The 17873-nt window shown below is 50.7% G+C and overlaps 8 protein-coding genes across 8 annotated transcripts; 3 read left to right on the plus strand and 5 right to left on the minus strand.

The window, feature by feature from the left end:
* Window positions 1-676: 676 nt before the first annotated feature.
* Window positions 677-2179, minus strand: P153DRAFT_392679 (uncharacterized protein; the record flags this gene model as incomplete). Its single annotated transcript, XM_033671174.1, has 3 exons — window positions 1973-2179; window positions 1672-1916; window positions 677-1441 (listed from the first exon to the last, which is right to left on the minus strand). Coding segments are annotated over exons 1-3 (1080 nt in total), but the record flags the coding sequence as incomplete, so codon positions are not given.
* P153DRAFT_306895 (uncharacterized protein) lies at window positions 1854-5317 on the plus strand. Its single transcript, XM_033664643.1, has 2 exons — window positions 1854-2601; window positions 2659-5317. Exons 1-2 carry the CDS (start codon window positions 2306-2308, stop codon window positions 5174-5176), a joined length of 2814 nt encoding a protein of 937 aa, XP_033528449.1. The 5' UTR covers window positions 1854-2305; the 3' UTR covers window positions 5177-5317.
* A 1231-nt stretch (window positions 5318-6548) lies between these two features.
* Window positions 6549-7019, minus strand: P153DRAFT_252258 (RTA1 like protein; the record flags this gene model as incomplete). The annotated part of the gene is made up of 1 exon (XM_033662724.1): window positions 6549-7019. A coding segment is annotated over one exon (471 nt), but the record flags the coding sequence as incomplete, so codon positions are not given.
* A 150-nt stretch (window positions 7020-7169) lies between these two features.
* On the minus strand, window positions 7170-8210 carry P153DRAFT_363070 (uncharacterized protein). The gene has a single exon (XM_033667286.1). The coding sequence runs from the start codon at window positions 8087-8089 to the stop codon at window positions 7262-7264; it is 828 nt and encodes a 275-aa protein (XP_033528451.1). The 5' UTR covers window positions 8090-8210; the 3' UTR covers window positions 7170-7261.
* An 877-nt stretch (window positions 8211-9087) lies between these two features.
* P153DRAFT_363071 (uncharacterized protein) lies at window positions 9088-9878 on the minus strand (the record flags this gene model as incomplete). Its single annotated transcript, XM_033667287.1, has 3 exons — window positions 9702-9878; window positions 9534-9651; window positions 9088-9226 (listed from the first exon to the last, which is right to left on the minus strand). Coding segments are annotated over exons 2-3 (229 nt in total), but the record flags the coding sequence as incomplete, so codon positions are not given.
* Window positions 9761-11477, minus strand: P153DRAFT_392682 (uncharacterized protein). Its single transcript, XM_033671175.1, has 2 exons — window positions 11314-11477; window positions 9761-11255 (listed from the first exon to the last, which is right to left on the minus strand). The coding sequence occupies exons 1-2, from the start codon at window positions 11389-11391 to the stop codon at window positions 9906-9908; spliced, it is 1428 nt and encodes a 475-aa protein (XP_033528453.1). The 5' UTR covers window positions 11392-11477; the 3' UTR covers window positions 9761-9905.
* Window positions 11478-12159: 682 nt separating this feature from the next.
* P153DRAFT_353273 (uncharacterized protein) lies at window positions 12160-14647 on the plus strand (the record flags this gene model as incomplete). Its single annotated transcript, XM_033666429.1, has 2 exons — window positions 12160-12684; window positions 12731-14647. 2 exons carry the CDS (start codon window positions 12160-12162, stop codon window positions 14645-14647), a joined length of 2442 nt encoding a protein of 813 aa, XP_033528454.1.
* Window positions 14648-15450: 803 nt separating this feature from the next.
* P153DRAFT_381240 (uncharacterized protein) lies at window positions 15451-17789 on the plus strand (the record flags this gene model as incomplete). The annotated part of the gene is made up of 2 exons (XM_033670023.1): window positions 15451-15614; window positions 15665-17789. The coding sequence occupies 2 exons, from the start codon at window positions 15451-15453 to the stop codon at window positions 17787-17789; spliced, it is 2289 nt and encodes a 762-aa protein (XP_033528455.1).
* Between the last annotated feature and the right edge of the window lie 84 nt (window positions 17790-17873).

Here is a 17873-nt window from a genome sequence, read left to right on the forward strand (position 1 = left end):
GGAGTACAGTTTTCATGGCCTCTTCGAGAGCCTCTTGCGCCGCAAACAGTGCTTGGACGTTGTCGCCTACGAAGTCAGTCATGCAAGTGAAGAATGATAATAGGAAAAACTTACTTGTGGTGCTGATGTCCTTCTCTAGGCGGGCAAACGTAGCTGTGTTGCCACCAACTGATATTGAGGCAAGCTGCATTCTTTGTAGCTTCTACAAGCTGCATAACTACACAAGCAAAATACAAAAATGTATACATAAGGCGCATACAGTTACAAATCTAGGCGTAAGATTTTTACACTAAACACAGTTGTAGTTGTCTAGCTGTTGCATGATTTTGCTGCAGCTTGGTTCCTGGTATTTCGATTGACCGAGAGGGGGGCAGGCGAACGAGAGGTCAGAGAGGTGGGAGAGCTAAAAATGTCCCCCGCAGCATACATGCATGTTGTGCGTCGAGGCCTGGCTTTGTGAATGAGGCTGGCATGCGAGAAAATGCATGTTACTGGCGCGGGAGGTGGGTGCTGGGGGAAGAAAAAGCAAAGCACTGCGCCCAATGAGGGGGTCGGGGCTACACAGGAAAATAATTCGCTGTTGAAGTATTTCTGGAGGTTTGACATGAACAGGCAGTTGGTAAGTTTTGACGCGTGCTCGCCAATCGCTCACATCGAACTCTCTGGGGGGGGGGGGGGGGGGACAACGGCGTTTTCTGGGAAAAGGAGCGATATTGCGCCATCTTTTCTCGATACTTAGCACTCCCGGCTGAGGCGTTGCTTGGATAGGTGGGTTTGTCTTGCTAGGACGGTGGATGGCGCACACAAGCTGCTGTTTATTGGTAGACCCCAATCCCAGAGTGGTTATTTGTATGGACGCCAATATTGAAAAAGGCGGAACTTCGCAACTCCGCTGCCAAGAAGCATTTTCGGAGTTTGCAAGCTGGAAGAGAGAGAGCCGGCTGGGAAGTCGATGTCGTGCCTCGGGGCGTGCAGCAGCTGGCGGCCAATTGATCATATGGTCTTGCAGGCGTGGGTGCCTTGGTTCGTATTCGGGCGAGTAATACGCCCCTGCACTGATCGTATATAGAGTAGGCGAATATGGGTCTGCTGTCACTGTGCTCAACAAGTTCGCGCGTGCCGTGAGAAGCTTCTCCACATCCACCTTTGTCCTGGAGCTGATGAAACGCCAAGGTCCATTGTGGGAGATGAGGATGCGACGGTTGTGAAGTTGTTCACCGATGGGTGATTGCGCGTCGAGTAGCGACACACAGTGTGCTAGCGAGGAACGTATAGTGTACCATAGTCCGTAACGGTACCTGACAGCGCTTGGTTGTCCAAAATTAGGATGGCGACTTGTCCCGAGAGTGGATAGTAGTGCGCTACAGCGTGTGAGCCCACGCGCAAACCTGACAGTTGACGGAGACGAGGTGGATACTTCAGCTGGTTGGTGTTTCCAATGCTGCGCACACTATCAGCAACAAAGCCCAACGGCGACGTTTCTTTGAACTGTGGGTAGCAAAATCACTTAGACTTGTTCTTGTTCAGACAAGGCAGACCCCGGCCGCAGTACATTTGCGCTAGCTATTCACAGGCACGACTCGATCGCATTAGGTAGATCTTGCACTGGGCAAGCCGCGTTGGCGAGGGCCGGAAGAAACATTGTCGACTCCTCCCTGACATCTCGCGAACCTCACGTCCTCGTCTCGTCTTTTCCCCGCCACCCCGTTGCCACCTGTGAAAGTGTCGGTCGTTGCAGAGAAGCTGGTTTCCCGCCACGCTGCCGGCCTCTGTGTTTGGTAAGTCTTGCACCACCCCTGGTCTCCCAACCCGACGGAACCTTTTCGACGATTCGGCACACCTGGCGCAGAGAGAGCCATTACGCAACAGCACCGCGTGCTGGCTGGTTCGAGAGGGGCAGGCGTGGTGTTTTGCTTCTGTTGGGAGACGTCAGACGGTCTAGCGCATCGCATGCAGACACGCATACGCATACTCGCATACACCACTCGAAGCTCAGCCTTTGTGCCACTCGACATCTGCCCACCTCGAACCTGCCTTCGCATCGACTGCGACACTCAAAACTGCACGTGGGCTAACCAGCACTTCGCAGACAGCGCGACTAATTCACCTTCGTTCTTGCCTGTATTGTTGCTTGGCACCGTCGCAGCAACACACGCTCTCTCACCCAACCGTTCCCTCGACTCGACTCGCGCATATTCCTACCGCATGAACTGTCGCCACGTCGCGAGATAGACCGCAACGGGCATCGAGCGCCTTCCCGCTCCACTCCACTCCACTCCACTCCGCGACAGCCAGACAGCACAATATGGGCAAGCCTGGCCTCGGTCTTTTCATGGGCCGCCGGAAGTCGCAGAGCAATGCGTTGGACTTGGAAGAGCCAACCACCAGCCCAATTGCGCCTCCTGCTGTCCCCGTAAACGACGAGTCAGGCGGCTTCCGTCTGCTGAGCCGCACAGAAGTCTCCAAGGCGAACGAGCGCAGAAAGACTCAGGAGAAGGAAAAGGCGCCGTCCAAGTTTCCACGCTTCAGCGGATTTGGCGGCGGAGGAGCCAAGGGCCGCAATCAATCATTCGAAGACGAATCTCCAGGATCCTCAAAGCGGTAAGACCCGACCCGCAGAGCTAACAATAGCGTCGGCGTAATTAACTCCTGCATTAGTGATAGTAAATCGAGCAATGGCACCCAGATTTCAGCCTCTCGTTACTACAATAACGGCCAGCACGGCTCGACGTCGACTCTGCCCTCCTCGACCGATACCAGCTCCGACGATAATATATTTGCAAACGTCCCGCGGCACCACGCACCGCAGCCGAGCAGCTCATCCAACTCGTACTTTGGCATCAAGAAGCAGATGGCTTCTGTTCCCAAGTCCAGCTCAGGGGTATCACAAAAGGACGCAATGATTGGAGAAAGGAACAGCAGGAACCGTGCCATGACGTCGTCGAGCTACGCGAGTACCGCCATACCGCCCAAGCTCGACGGTGACCTGAACTTCGGAACTTCATCATTCGACGACATGTTCGACGCGCCCACCACACAATCCCCCGAACCCACAAGAGAGTCTACTGGCCGCTCATTGTTCGCAGAGAAGCGCACGTTCCAAGCAGAGCCCATTAAAATAAATCCATCACTCGACGTCGAGGCGCCCATGAAGAGCTGGGACAGCCGTGGTTCAGGGGACAACCTGATGTCCAACGCAAACTCGGACGACGATGCGTACCCTCCATTCCCACCACCACACAAATACTCGCAGTACGCACCACTAGCCCCTGAAAGCCCCAGCCTGCAAGCTGGGCCCACGTTTCAGACCCCGACACCAAGGGTCGTGAGCAATACTGTTATGGAGAAGAAGATCTACTACGAGTCCACTTCACAGAAAAAGTCGACTCCCATCTCGTTGTCTGCGAACTCGTACCAGACACCCCTCACCTCACGATCCACATCCCATGGCAGCACACCGAAACCTGCGCTACCTTCCTCGGTGCCAGCCTACACAGACGAGAAGGAGGAGGAGGAGGATCCCAACATGTTCTCACAGGTCAGGCTCGAGCCTAAGATTGAGAAGATTGTTTCACCAGCACCAGCCCCTGTGGTGACGGTAAACAAGACCGCGCCTGCGTCTTCTGGTGAAGCAGGGCGGAAGGTCATGACACAGGCAGAGTTCCGTGAATACCAAAAGCGGCAGATGTCTAAACCTCCGCCAGAGGAGAGTTCGGACGAGGAAGACTACGAAGACGAGGAGGACGCGATTACGAAGCGTGAAGAGGAGGAGGTTCTGAGACGCAAGAATCAGCAGATGCACTTTGCAAGGGAAGCAATGCGTCGGTCGACGACAGCACCTACAGGGCAAGCTCGACCCGATAGTCTCGCAGACACGCTGACCAACGGCTTCCCGTCTGAAATTTCGTCGAGGGCAGACGAGTGGGAAGACGAAGACATCCCTTTGGGGATTCTGGCACAGCATGGCTTCCCTAGTCAAACACGCAACCGGCACCCGAGTCAACCAACAAACGCAATTCCCTCGTACCTGCCAGATCGTCCAGTATCTGCAGATCCTATGAGCAACCGTGCCTCACAAATGCACATGCCTGCCTTTGCCAGAAACTTGCCCATGGACCCACACAACTCGATCATCGGCGGTGGACTAGTCCGCCATGCGAACCGAGAATCCATGGGCTTCAACAACTTTGTTCGAGGCCCTGCATCCGTCGCCGGTGACTCGGTCGGTGGAGGCATGGGTATGGGCATGAATCCTATGATGTATCAGGACGCCGGCCTCTCACAACCTTCTCTCGTGGACCAAATTCAGATGCGGGACATGTCAAAGCAGAAGTACATGGGCGGTGCGTCCAAGAAGCCGCAGGGGCCTTTTACCGGGATGCTCGGACAGCAAATGAACTCCAGTGGCCAGCCAGTGAACCCAATGCGGATGAGCGGTATGAACGGTATGAATGGCATGAACCCAATGAATCCCATGAACCCCATGATGAACATGATGGGTGGGCAGATGCCGATGATGAACAACATGGGAATGGGTATGGGCATGAACCAGATGGGCTACCCGATGCCACAGCAAAACGATTACAACATGCAGATGCAACAGTACCAGCAGATGCAACAAATGATGGCTATGCAGCAGATGCAATTTCAAGCCATGCAGCAGCAACAACAACAACAACCAATGCAACAGCAGATGCCAGGAATGCCTATGTCCAGCAACGGTTACTCAAACAACGGTACGATGGGCAACGGCGGCTTCCTGAACATACCAAACGGCATGCCAAACGCCATGACCAACCCGCAAGGCCGAGCCATGTCCTTTGCGGCACCCCAACGCCCATTCTCCCACGTCATGAACTCCAACACAGGATACACGCCATCCATCGCACCGTCTGAGCGGTCCAACATTGGTCTCTCTGCCCGGTACCGCCCCGTAGCTAACAACTCGGATGCCTTGTCCAGCGGCACATCAATGACACTCCAACCGCCCGGCAGCAGGACCAAGTCCCCCGGCCCAGTCAAGGGCATCCTGAAGAAATCCCCACAGACGACTGTCGACGAGGTAGACGAAGACTGGAGCAAGATGGCAGCCAGGAAGAACAAGTTTGCTCGCAACGGCACCCAGAACGGAACCTCTTCTGGCCTTGAGGATTTGACCCGCGGCCTCAATATTTAATCGTATTCCTGAAAGAGCTTTCAAATCCTTTTTTTAATTCCATTCTTTGTGGGAGCGCGAGAAAAGGACACATTTTTATCATGCATGCGAGCGCGTGTGTATGTGGGTCGATGCATCGTTTTCTGTTTGGAGAGCGAAAGGAAAGTTTTTTGACGGGTTGCATTTACAAAGGCGTTTTCTTCTTCATCTTTCTTTCTTTTCTGGCTCGGCTTTTTCTCTTGTTGGGGTTGTTGGTTGAGTTTACCTTTTTTGGGGGGGAAGGGGGGAAGTGTAGGCCGGGATTTGGCTTCTTTCGTCTCTCTCTCTCTCTTTTTCTTGGTCTGGGCGTGGTTGGTTTGCTGGGGAAATGGTTGGAGTGGCTTGGATTGGGTTGGGGTGGAATGGAATGGGATAGACTGTTGTAATTATAATGCGCGTATATGCGTATATGGTCCACTCACTCCTCACTCACTCACTCGCTCTGTTTTCATGTGTGTATCCTGATGTGTGTGAATGTGTAGGGTGTGATTGAGGCGCATTGCACTGTCTTAGTGCAGTGGGACATCCAGCGAGATGTTTCCCCCCCATCAGCGACTCGTCAACACCCACGACTCGAGTTCCAATATAAACGTCCTCTTCATCTCCTGCTCGTGCCTCATGGTTTCTCTCCCGCTATCTATACTTCTTCTCGAGTCTGGGCCTCCTGAGAACGTGGCTTCCATCTCGGATGTGAGATGGTCATGCTGGTGCTGGTTCAGATTACTACTGCACTAGGTCACCAGGACACACCATTGCTCAAGCATCTGCCATGTCCTTGGTATTGCGCTAATAAGCGTCGTCAATACTGTCACTTTGATGTGCGGCGGACTTGGCGAACAGGGAAATGGGAGTGGAAGTTTATCTTGACATGGACAACATACGACAAACCATGGATTGTCTGCACTGCAAGAGACGGTCTTAAGAATCGTGTGGTACCACATATAACGCCTGACCATAATTACTCGGAGAACTGTCTGGGTTATACGAAGAGTGATGGGTGTTGATAAATTTGCCTTATGTGGTTAAATGTATTGCGTGGTCGAGGAGTCATAATTCAAGCAGAATCGAGGCAACGATCTGAATAGAACTAACCATAAGCTTTGCTGCACCTACGTTCTAGATTTCGATATCTTCAATACACATGCCACTGCGTTTATCTACTTCAATATGCTCCTCTCTGACCTTTTCCAGAATTGCGCTCTTGCTTATGTCCTATCGACACATCATGCTACTTCCCAATGTTCCTCCGGAGAAGAAACGTGTGGTTATCCCCATCTGACAAGGGGCTAAATTCAGCCTTCAGAATGCTTCTCAAAACCACGCCAGGGTGAATAACAGCCATAGCCACCACCACAAGAAACATCAGCACCGCATCGAAGACGTAAAGATACGCCTCGGTCTTATACGCCTTCCCTTCAGGCCCTTCCACGAACTCAGCAAGTCGAAACACACACCTGACTACAACCAGCATGCTGACAGTGTAAAGCAACCACACTTGTCGCCTCCACTTGACATGTGTGCGCAACGATGTCGCCGTGGGCTGTTGATTCAGCCTGTGATGAAATAGTGCTGTCATCAGGATGAAGAACGTAAAGGCGACGAGCTGGAACGCTAGACCTCCAATCACCACTGTATTTCCTGTCTTCACTCCGTCCTCGTCACCGCTCGTCTGCATTGCCGATCCGAGCATCTGGCATGCAAAACTGGCGATGTCGATCAGAACGTAGATTTTGGTGGTCCAACGTGGTGACATGATGGCGTGGTTCTCCGCATCAAGCGCGCGAATCAAGCGTCTCGGCGTCATGTATATCATCGCGGCGAGAATGAGTATCAGCTGAATGGGGGAGGGAGTGCCCTGACGAATATTGCAGTGTGACTATGCACAGCTGTATTAGCCCGTAGCTTCGCCTTTGGAACAAATAAACAACCAGATTGTGTTTTCACATGAGGTTCATTGTTCAATAACTTTGATAGATCTGAGGTATCATGATAAAGTTTAGACCAACCTTCTTCATGAGTTTGCTCCATGTTGGATCAAACGTTGATCACACAACGTGACTAGTCAGCTTATGACCTTCTCACGCCATCTTCTTCTATCTGTGCTTCAAGTCCATCGTCGCGCCTCCTCTTGTTTTCCCTTTCTCGCTCGATGGCATGGTTTGGTCCAGGCACCAGTCCCCAAGGACCCTTTGCTATAGTCTCTCCCTTAAATTTAATGAGCGATCCAACAAAGATGGGTCCAATAATGGTGTTCAGCAGAATAGCCCAAATAGCAGTGATAAAACCATCCGAAGAAACGTAGGAAGTGTTGTTATACCCAATTTGTACAATTAGTAAACCAATCTCTCCACGGGCGACCATGGCCATGCCGAGGACAAGGGCAGGAGACAGTGAGGAACTAAGTGCAGCGCTGCTGGAGGGAGAGTACGGCGAAGAGGTTGTCTTTTCCAGAGGGTGGCCATCCTCGGGTGTGGACTGTTGCTGGAGGTTTTCTTTCGCTTTCTTCGGGTCATGCTGTGCTACGGACCATATTGGAATCCAAATTCCCACAACAAATTTCGCGATTAGCATGAGCAGCGTGTATACAAAGCCTTTCCAAATGGCCTTCCCAGTCCAGAGGTCCAGGAAAGGAATCGCGAGCCCAATGCTAGCGAAGAAGAGCGGTTCAAGAACGTACTTCTGCGCATCGAGGCAGTAGTATTCGAACGTGTGGACGAAAGTCGGCGACTTGTCTTTCTCGCGCTCGCCTTCCTCCCTGCTCATGACGACGAACGGGCCTTCGGAGTGTTTGGAGGGGATGTACGTCAGAAACGTGCCGGCGAGGAAAGCGCCGAAAAGTATCGAAGTGCCGGCATACGCAGCGATCGAAATGAACGCACATAGGACAATGATCATAAGTGAGATATTGGACAAATGGTCGAATTTGGCGAAGCTACGGTCTCGTCGCGCAAATTAACGCCGGGGGACTTGGCTGGCGGTGAGGTAGGTTATAGATGGGTCTAGACGGAGAATTCTGGATGGGGATGGGGATGGGGATGGAGATGGACAAGTAGCATTGCGGATGAGGCTCTGCATACCGTACCCATGCTCTCGGTCAACTGCAAAAGCGGGAAGTAAGCTGCATTCTTTGTGGCTTCTACAAGCTGCATAACTACACAAGTAAAACACAAAAATGTATACGTAAGGCGTATACAGTTACAAATCTAGGCGTAAGATTTTTACACTAAACACAGTTGTAGTTGTCTAGCTGTTGCATGATTTTGCTGCACCTTAGTTCCTGGTATTTCGATTGACCGAGAGCCATGGTAAGGCAAGGCAGCATGTTGCTAATTTAAGTATACCCCGTAGAGCTGCAGTATACCTCCGCCTCCGCATTCACTGCGCCGCATCTCATCGCGTTGTATCGTACCATGTCCTATCCTTCTCCTGTAGCGTAGCCGTGCTATGCACAATAACCAGCGCGTTGATAAATGTATCTTGATGTGATGTACTACTGCATGATATACCATTCTACTCTTCATCGTAAGCATACCGAATAATTGCGGCACAAGAGCCCCGCCAATAAGATCATCACACCACGATCAGATCTTGCCGAACTCAAGTGGTCTCAGACGTTTCGCTGGACTTGTGGCTATAATGAGGGCCTCCAGCATCGATGACAACCCAACACTAAGATAGATTTGTAAGTATGATAGTATATTGTCCTCGAAGCTCCCTGCAGATCAACCATCTATTCACCTGCCTTATCGGTAGTACCGTTCTTCTTATCAATGATGTCTGTCAGCCGTGAGATAATGACGTCGCTCACTTGCATATGCCCGATCCTTCGAAGTAGAACCCCAGGTTCTTCTTCTACTCCACACATTACTCAAACACCAAACTCTATTTCCTTGTCTAGCAACAGCATATATATTCAGGCTACATACTCTCCTTTCACCATGGGCTGTATCCCATCATCGACCGTCGTTGCAGGCGGAAACAACACAAACTGCAAGAACTGCACAGACTGCCAGAACTGCACGGATTGTATAGGTAGCTACTGTCTCATTGGCTGATCCTCCATTTCTCTCACATACTCATTCTCTTCGCCTCATTGTATTCTCCACCGTGTCCGCACGTCAGGAGCCTCGCTCATATTCTCAGACTGTGACAACTCCAAGAATTGTGACGGCTGCAAGTCTTGCGATGACTGCTCCAACGCTACATCTTGTACTGGTATATGGCCCTGATCCTCTCAGTTAAAACTGCCTTCTGGTCCTTACTTCTATCCATTCGTTACTCCCCTTCCATCTCATTGCATCGATTTTCCTCTTCCCACATCGCCAACTCACGCCCATAGATTGCACAAACTGCAGAAACTGCACAAACTGCGACTCCTGTGTCCGCTGCCACAACTGCACAGACTGCACGGGCTGTGAAGGAAGTTCGAATTGCACGGACTGCACTGATTGCATCAAGTAAGTCGTTTGGTTGTTTCTCGTGAGAGTAAAACGACTGATAGGGCTAGTTGCACAAACTGTACAGATTGTAGTGGGTTGAAGGGAATGCATAATCAGACGGGTGTTCATAATTAGGCGTGGGTGCAGATGGGGAACAAGCAGTCTAAGAAAGTCTAGGGTAGAAATAACACCATATTGTGAAGTCACGCTAGGATAAGGATGAATGATCGAAGCAAAGGTATCCAACGTTCCCCGCAGTGTCTGATACTGCTTTACGCTCTGCCTTTCCCTTTCCCCTTCTCCTTTCTTTTCCTAAGTTTCTCGTGATACTCAGTGACTAGTTCCGCCGCGCCGCTGAGATCCTCTTCGGGAAGCCAGTCAAAGCTATCCTCGTAGCCTTCCCACTTCACGAGGTAGTAGTTTTGGGTGCCGTCGTGATAGTGCTCGTGTATGGCTTCTACGACGTATTCTTCCTCTTCCTCGTCTTCGTCATCGTCTTCCTCGTTGTCAACTAGACGATCGTTGTTCAGACCTTCGGCATGCGCGGTAGCCGACAAGGGCGATTCTGATGGTAACTGGATGTGGACAGTGTAGGGATTGATGTCCATTGCGTCGTGGCTTGGCGGATGAAACGGTTCAGAATGTGGTTGCAGTGGTATTGATCCGTCCGGCTCTTCGGACTCGGATGTAGATGTTGACCCAATAGACGCAGATGATACAGCACGAGATTGATGGTCCATCCTGTGTGTTGCTTGGAGGTATGCGCGTCGAGCTTCAGGTGCAGGTATCGACATAGGCGCCGCGCTCCCTGTCCTGCGCCGTTTGCTACGATGGGAATCCTCATCTGAGCTTTCGATGGCCAATTGTGCATGGATGTCGTTCTCGAAACGCAGCTGCAAGGCTGCATCAGTGTCGTCGTCTGGCTCGGTGTCAGAGTTGCCAATGTCGGGAACTTCGGGGTGGCCTCGAAACGTGAGCGGGCTTGTATGGATGGTGGGCAGCATCGCGACGAGAGACGGTATTTCCTCCACGTTGCGATGTAACACTTCAATAGTCTCCGATGTCTCGACTGGCCGCAACACCTCAACATTTGCCACGGCCTCATCTTGCGACTGACTAACCACGATCATACCTCGTCCACTACCTCTCGACCTGCCCCTCCCCCGTCCCCTCGACCTTCCTCTCGTCGGCACTGCACCATTCAAACCCAGGCCACTCACTATACTCTTCTTGCCTACTCCGGCCCTGGCATTTCTCTCCATCCTCCTTCTCACCCTCTCTTCTTCCTCCACTCTCTCCGCCACAGCCTGTACCTCCGCCTCGACGCGAAAACATTCATTCTCGAACCTCTCCAGCTCGCTCGGGCTCACAAACTCCAATATACGACTCGAATCAACTTCGACTTTCTCGGGGACCTCAATATCGCCATTTGGCACGATCTCCACGATGTAGAAGTTACGATTGTAGTCACCCTCCGTCTGTCTACGGTCGATGATACGTGTTCGTGCTTGGGGGATGGGGCACGCCGCAGGTGGGTAAGGTGTAACAGTTGCAGGATCGTGGCGGGGGAGCCAAAGGGAATTGTAGACGTCGGGGCTAGGCGTGTAGATTTCCCATGACCACTGCGTGAGTGTCAACACATTGATAGATTACGCGCAAGTGCGACAGCGATATTCGTACGTTCATGGTATTTCCTCTACCGCGTCCACGTCCTCGTCCACGTCCGCGTCCTGCACCTCCAGGTCCTCTCACGGACATTTTGATACGTGTAAGTCGCGCCGAATGGGTGGAGCAAGCGACTTTGCGTTTGGCAGTCGACACACTCGCAACAGGTATGATTTGAGACGCGTCATGGTGGGAGATGGTAAGAGAGTGGTTGCGAACGCGAAAGCGCGATGGAGTTGATCTTTGCTTAGTAAGCCGCTGTATCATAGACGACTGTTACTTTCGTCGTTCTATCTGCCTACTGAGGACACAGTATTTTACTGTATCGTCGGCACTACGCCGACGATCAGATCCCAATGGCGTCGCCAACGCATCGGGCAGGTTGCTTGTAAATATATCAGATCAAGTAAATTCTGTTGCGAGTCGCTAACCCGATGGGGACGTTATGTTTGTAGAATCGGAGAGCCGCAAGATCACTTCCATAATACGTGCGAGGCGTAGATTGAGAGCCAGCTTGTACCGTTGCTACTTTGGTACTGTGAGGTTGCGATTCATGGGTGTGTCGTCATGGTTCACCACAAATTCCCAGCTCTCCGACTCGAACAACAACAAAACTCCATCAGCGCAGACTACAACCGGCCGATAAGAATCACGAAAGTGTACAATTGTAACATATAGGAGTGATAACAAGAACCTCACTATACCATCTACATTATGGTAACCTCTCGCTTACGAATTCCGCTTCGTCCGGGTATGGCGTTCGGAGATGGCGTGTCTTCTCCGTCATGTCCGACCCCCTTCTCTCGTTCCACCATAACCTCAACAATCAAATACAACAACAAGTCCCAGCCATAGATCGCCATGTCTGCTCGAGACACAGAGGCCGAGTCAGGCGGGAACTCTGTCGACGGCTACAACGGATCGCCAGAAAAGCGCACAAAGAAGAAAAGGAGAGTGTTGTCCTGTTTCGCTTGTCGCGATCGCAAGATGAAGTGCGATCGTATCTATCCAGTTTGCGGACGATGCCAGAAAACAGGGAGAGCTGACCAATGCGCTTACGATTCTCGGTTGCTCGATCGACCAAGATCAAACGGCATGGTGCTTTTGGAAGGCGTTGCTGCCTCTTCGGCGACATCCGAACAGCGCACAGCCGAGATTCATGAGGATAATGCTTCGTCAGATACTCTCCGTTGGAAATTGAGGGTGCAAGAGAGGAGGATAGAGATGCTGGAGAGGGAATTAATTACCAAAGAGAGCAGAACTCAGTCGCAGTACAATGTCCACTTACCAGAAGAACCAGAAATCAAATCAGAGAGCATGATTCGAGGAAAGGGGCTCAGGACACAATTTCATGGTCCGACAAGCGTGATGACTATGATTTCGAAGGTGTGTTTCCAGTCACCCATTGTATCCATATGTCTGACCCATACAGGATCGTGCGCTTCAAGCCTTCACACGTGAGGCACTTGTAATGGATCAGTCTCTATCGATCACTAGGGCAGGCTTCAGATCCATTCGTGATCGAAGAAAAGCGAACCTCAAAGAGGTTGGAGCTAGAAGTCATGGTATTGATGCAGAAGTGTTTGCCGCGTTACCTGAGAAGAGCATCGTTGATACACACGTTTCCACTTACTTTCAGACTTGGGAGACAACATACAGAATCTTGCACGAACTATCTTTCTTCGATCAATACCAAAAGTTCTGGGAACATGCCCCTGGGGACTACAGCCAAACCAGCTTTGCAGCTCTGCTGGTTCTGATGATCGCAAGCACTAAATGTCTTGCTCCAAAGGATGACATCTTTGAGGGTGATAGTACTGTGGACCGGGAGGCAGCCTCATGTCTTATTAACATATATGAGAACTGGGTGAACAGACAATCTCGGAAACGTCTTGATCTACTGTTCTTCCAGCTACATTGCATGGCATTGCTCGCAAAAAGAACCAACTGTGTCAAGATCAAGCAAGACTGGGTCTCCACGGGTGAGGTTGTTCGATTGGCTATGGCGTCTGGCATGCATCGTGACACTGGCGGAAAGATATCCGAGTTCGAAAAAGAGATGAAGAAGCGGATCTGGGCCACGATCATGGAATTCGAACTGCAGTCTTCTCTCGAAACCGGTCTCCAATCCTCGCTGACAGACTTATATTTTGACACGCCACCTCCTGTAAACCTCCCAGACCATGCCTTGGTACCCGACTCGCAGCACATGCCAGCTACCTTACCAATCGAGAACTTTACACCGACGTCTTTTCTGGCGGTGTCTTTGGAGTCGCTTCCACTCCGTATTCACCTTACGCAATTACTAAACAATCCAAATGTTCATCTTCGATACGATGAAGTCCTTCGTTACGACGCACAGCTTCACGCCTTCCTCTCGTCGCTTCCGGTGTGGGATGATCCTCGGGCCACGATACCATCTGCTTTGCTTGACCTACAGCTTCGTCAGTACCTGCTCATCATGCATCGGCCCTACGCGAAGCTTGCCATGCAAAACCAGCGCTTCATATATTCTTTCACCGCATGTGTCGAAGCAGCAAGCTCTATAATTTCTGCACATGATCGCTTGGTGCACAAAGGGATTCTAGCTTTGAGCAATCTACGCAACGACGTGCTACGAGTCGGAATAGGGCTGTCTCAGGTTGTGTACCAGAATTGCGAGTTCGACAATTCTACCGGACCTTCAAGCTCCTCTTCCACTCAGTCTTGCCCACATATTGCAGATGGGACAACCTGTCGTGCAGGATCTACTTCAGCCAAGGATGGGATGCCGGACGACTCGCTATATCTTGCTGTTTTGCCTCGAGAATCCTTTCTGGTCAGAACGCTGATCGTGTCTTCAGTCGAACTCTTGGGTCGCGCGCACTACATCTTCGAGCGGAAGGTGAAGCGCCTGGGTACTGGATACATGGAGTACTGGCCACTCTCTGCCGCTATTAGCATGCTCCCTTCGCCACCAATGTCATCCCAACAGGCAACATTGATTGAATCTATCGCTATCCCGAACGAGGATTTGCGCTCCCGATACACGAAGGCTCTCGATAGCTTTAAATCACTGACATCTGAGGTGATGTCGAGACAAAAGGATCCAGCCATTGTCTCGATACCTAGTCTTCGTAACAAAACAAGCAATGCTTTGCCACTCGATTCCATGACTGGAACTAGTTTTGGATCGCCACTTGTCACCATAGACGATGCACCGTACCCGCCGATACCATGTCTGGCTGGAGGTATCGACGCCTCCACAACTTCGACTAGTAATTTCGATGTATTGCATGACACGCAACTTGACTTCGGAGGTTGGAAATTTCCAGACTTTTGGGAATTCGATTTGGCTGGAGATTTTTGAGAAGCTGTACGGACAACTTCTTGCGCCGTCAAGAAGGGCTTTGATAGAATCGTCTATTCCCGTGCAGCTTTCCTTGACATTCTCTGCGATGCTCGCTAATAATAAAGCGGATTAGAGGTTCTCTCCCAAGTCTCAATATACCTTGTTCGTGGTCTACAGAGCCATCTCTTGGCAAATTTCGATTTCTCCCACTCCGCAAACGATCCATTTCAATCAAAAAAGCCTAGAGCGAGTGCTGATGTCTTTGTTGACAAGACGTTGCAGGGGTGGTGTGGCTCATTTACATATGAAACCGTAAATGTGTAGACCGGCGCTTGGCGCAACTTATGTCCCATGGCTCTGATCAGATGCCCGATCACTCCATTGCTTATCGACAGCACTCATTTCTTTCTCGAACTTCTCATTGGGGCGCATTTCGTTGCTATTAAATTCGGCTCAAAGTAATTTACATCGTCTGACAATGGGGCGTGCTATTCGCCCATTTTCATCTTCTGCGCTTAAATGTTCAAAGTTTCACAAGTCCGAGCAACGCGTCTCAAATATTGTTAGCTGATACTGGTGACCTCTTACAGTGCACGGGTTAGTTTCGTACGGCAGGCGCACCTTTATTCCAGATGTACCTTCTTCCTCGTCTCCAGGGATCCTCTTTGAACGCGCGTTTCCTCTTATCTTTTGACCGTGGAGTGAGCGGCACTTACAATCATTCTCTGCCATTTAAGATTCTACTAAGTCTTCCTGTATACTCCTCAGTTGGTCGGCCAGTACTCCATATTGTATTTCGTCTGGATCAGAAGTAAACTACCATGGTCAATGAGATAGGTTATCAAGATGATGTCCGGTACCAGCATCATCTGAAGCACCGTGGCTGGGCAAACCAACAACTCTTTCAGGCTTTTTGGATCGTGGTAGCAGCGATCGTTCTTCAGAGAGTCGCGCATAGGACCCTGAGATGGTGGAGCAAGAGATGGTAGGTTTTCATTACCTACGAAAGGTTGCGAAAACGCTAACTTCCAACAGCAACCGCGAACATAAACTCCTCCGGTCACAGACACCCTATCAATACATTCTCAGTCGATGCATGGCGTTTATCGATGCCATCTCTCATCTCCCGATTATCCTGACATCCCAACTCATCTCTTTTACTTTCTCCCTAGGCCGGGTTATTGTGCTAACTGCCTACTTGGCCATTATTGTATCAGCTCTCCTTTCCGTCGATGCGCCCCAACTATCACAACACTTTCTGGATGACGTTGCTTTTCGAGCTGCCTGGGTGACCCTTACCCAAGTGCCACTCGTCTACTTCTTGTCCACTAAGCGTGGGCCCATTAATATCCTGGCGGGCCTCTCCCATGAGCGGATCAACTGGGTTCATCGATGGGTTGGTCGATTTCTATTCATAAGTGCAACTACGCATATGGCGATCATGAAGTCTTCGATCTCCATGCGAGAAATCGTACATTCACATGATGACAATATGGCGGTTGTTCGATATGGTATCGCCGCGTATGTCACGCTCACATGGATCGCTGTCAGCAGCATACTTCCAATACGACAATGGAGCTATCGTGTGTATTACCTGAATCACTGGGTTTCAACGCTGGGTTTCCTCTTTATTGTCTTCCAACACGTTCCGAAGTACGCGCGGACGCCAATTCATCTGTCTCTCAGTTTCGTTGTGTTTGACAAGTGTTTGGTTGGCTACGGCTTTTGCCGCAACAACATTTCAGTACGACTACTGAAAGGTAGTTTCTCGAAGTTCAAAAGGGGTCCCGGCAGGGGTACATTGGTAATGGGATACCCCGTAGAGATGATAGAACCGGATGTCACGAGCCTCTCTCTGCCGACGAATGGATCAACGACTATCATCCGTATCTGCAATGTACCCTTCTCTTGGATCCCAGGGCAGCACGTAAGGATATACATTCCAGCACTTGGTCCATTCGAGATACACCCGTTCACACCTGCGAACTGTCCAGACATCTCACCGCCACCACCACTGCCGCCGAGAAGAAACCAGGATATTGAGAGCAACGAACTGATCTCTCTAATGTGTAACTCGCGGTCTAACGACATGACACTGATGATACGCGCACACTCCGGTCTGACCCGTCGGCTTGCATACCACCACTCAACGTGGCTCTCTCTTCCATGTCCCAACGCAAGCCAACCTCAAACCTCTCTGACCGCATATATTGATGGACCTTACGGCAATCCGCCCGCCTGGGAAGACTATGAAAATCTTGTTTTTGTCACTACATCGACCGGCGTTTCCTTTGCACTCGCTGTCATGGACTATCTGGAGCAACTGTGTTTTTCGGACCCTCAACGTCTACAGACTCGTCGTGTTCACTTCATCTGGATCATCAGGCACCTTGATCCGCAGTTTGAAGCCACAGGAACCAACGCGTTGGACAGGTACAGCACGATGCTGACAGAGTTGGGTGTAAGAGTGGAAAGCGAGCTTTACGTCACTTGTGAAAAGTCTGAGACTGGAGGCGGCATGCAAAAATACGATCCTTTTGCACACTTGCGCCGACCGATACTCATTCGCGCTACAAGCAAACCACCGTTGAGTATACGCAATCCAGACGAGATCTACGAAGAGTGGGACCGAGAGTATGAGGATGCAGAGCTGAGTTTTACGGACGATGAAGACGTCGATCCATTCATGGACGATTGTGGGCTTTCCGAAGATGACGAGACAAGCACGCTCGTGGATAGGCATGAGATGTTGGATGACAACCGATATTCCAACGTTCACTGGATGCCGGATGAGAATACTGCTTTGGAGGATTCACGACCGCTTTCGTCGCCAATACGCACTCCTGCGGCGCCGAGAATGCAAGTCGAAACACCAAAAAGTTGTCAGTGTGCACTCATCCAATTTCAACGCGAAAAGCTCAAGCCAAAGAAGAAGACGATTTCGTTCAAAGACGTGTCGCATGGCCAGCGGCCAGATATACCGTACCTGCTTCGTACATACGCACCGCGCACTATAGATGATACCAGATCAATGGTCGCTGTATGTTCTAACACAGCAATTGCTATGCAGGCAAAAGACACAGTGTCTAAGATCAACATGGATTTCGCGCTGGGGAGAAGAAAAGCGGGTGTTGAGATCTTTGTGGAAGGTTTTGATTGAAGTTCCTAGGGGTCACATAGTTGTTACACAAACATCTTTCTTTTGACAAAACTGCATTTGCTACGGGTGCTTGTGACTTAAAAC

This window comes from Dothidotthia symphoricarpi (assembly GCF_010015815.1).
Source record: "Dothidotthia symphoricarpi CBS 119687 unplaced genomic scaffold P153scaffold_2, whole genome shotgun sequence".
Classification (NCBI taxonomy): Eukaryota; Fungi; Ascomycota; class Dothideomycetes; order Pleosporales; family Dothidotthiaceae; genus Dothidotthia; species Dothidotthia symphoricarpi.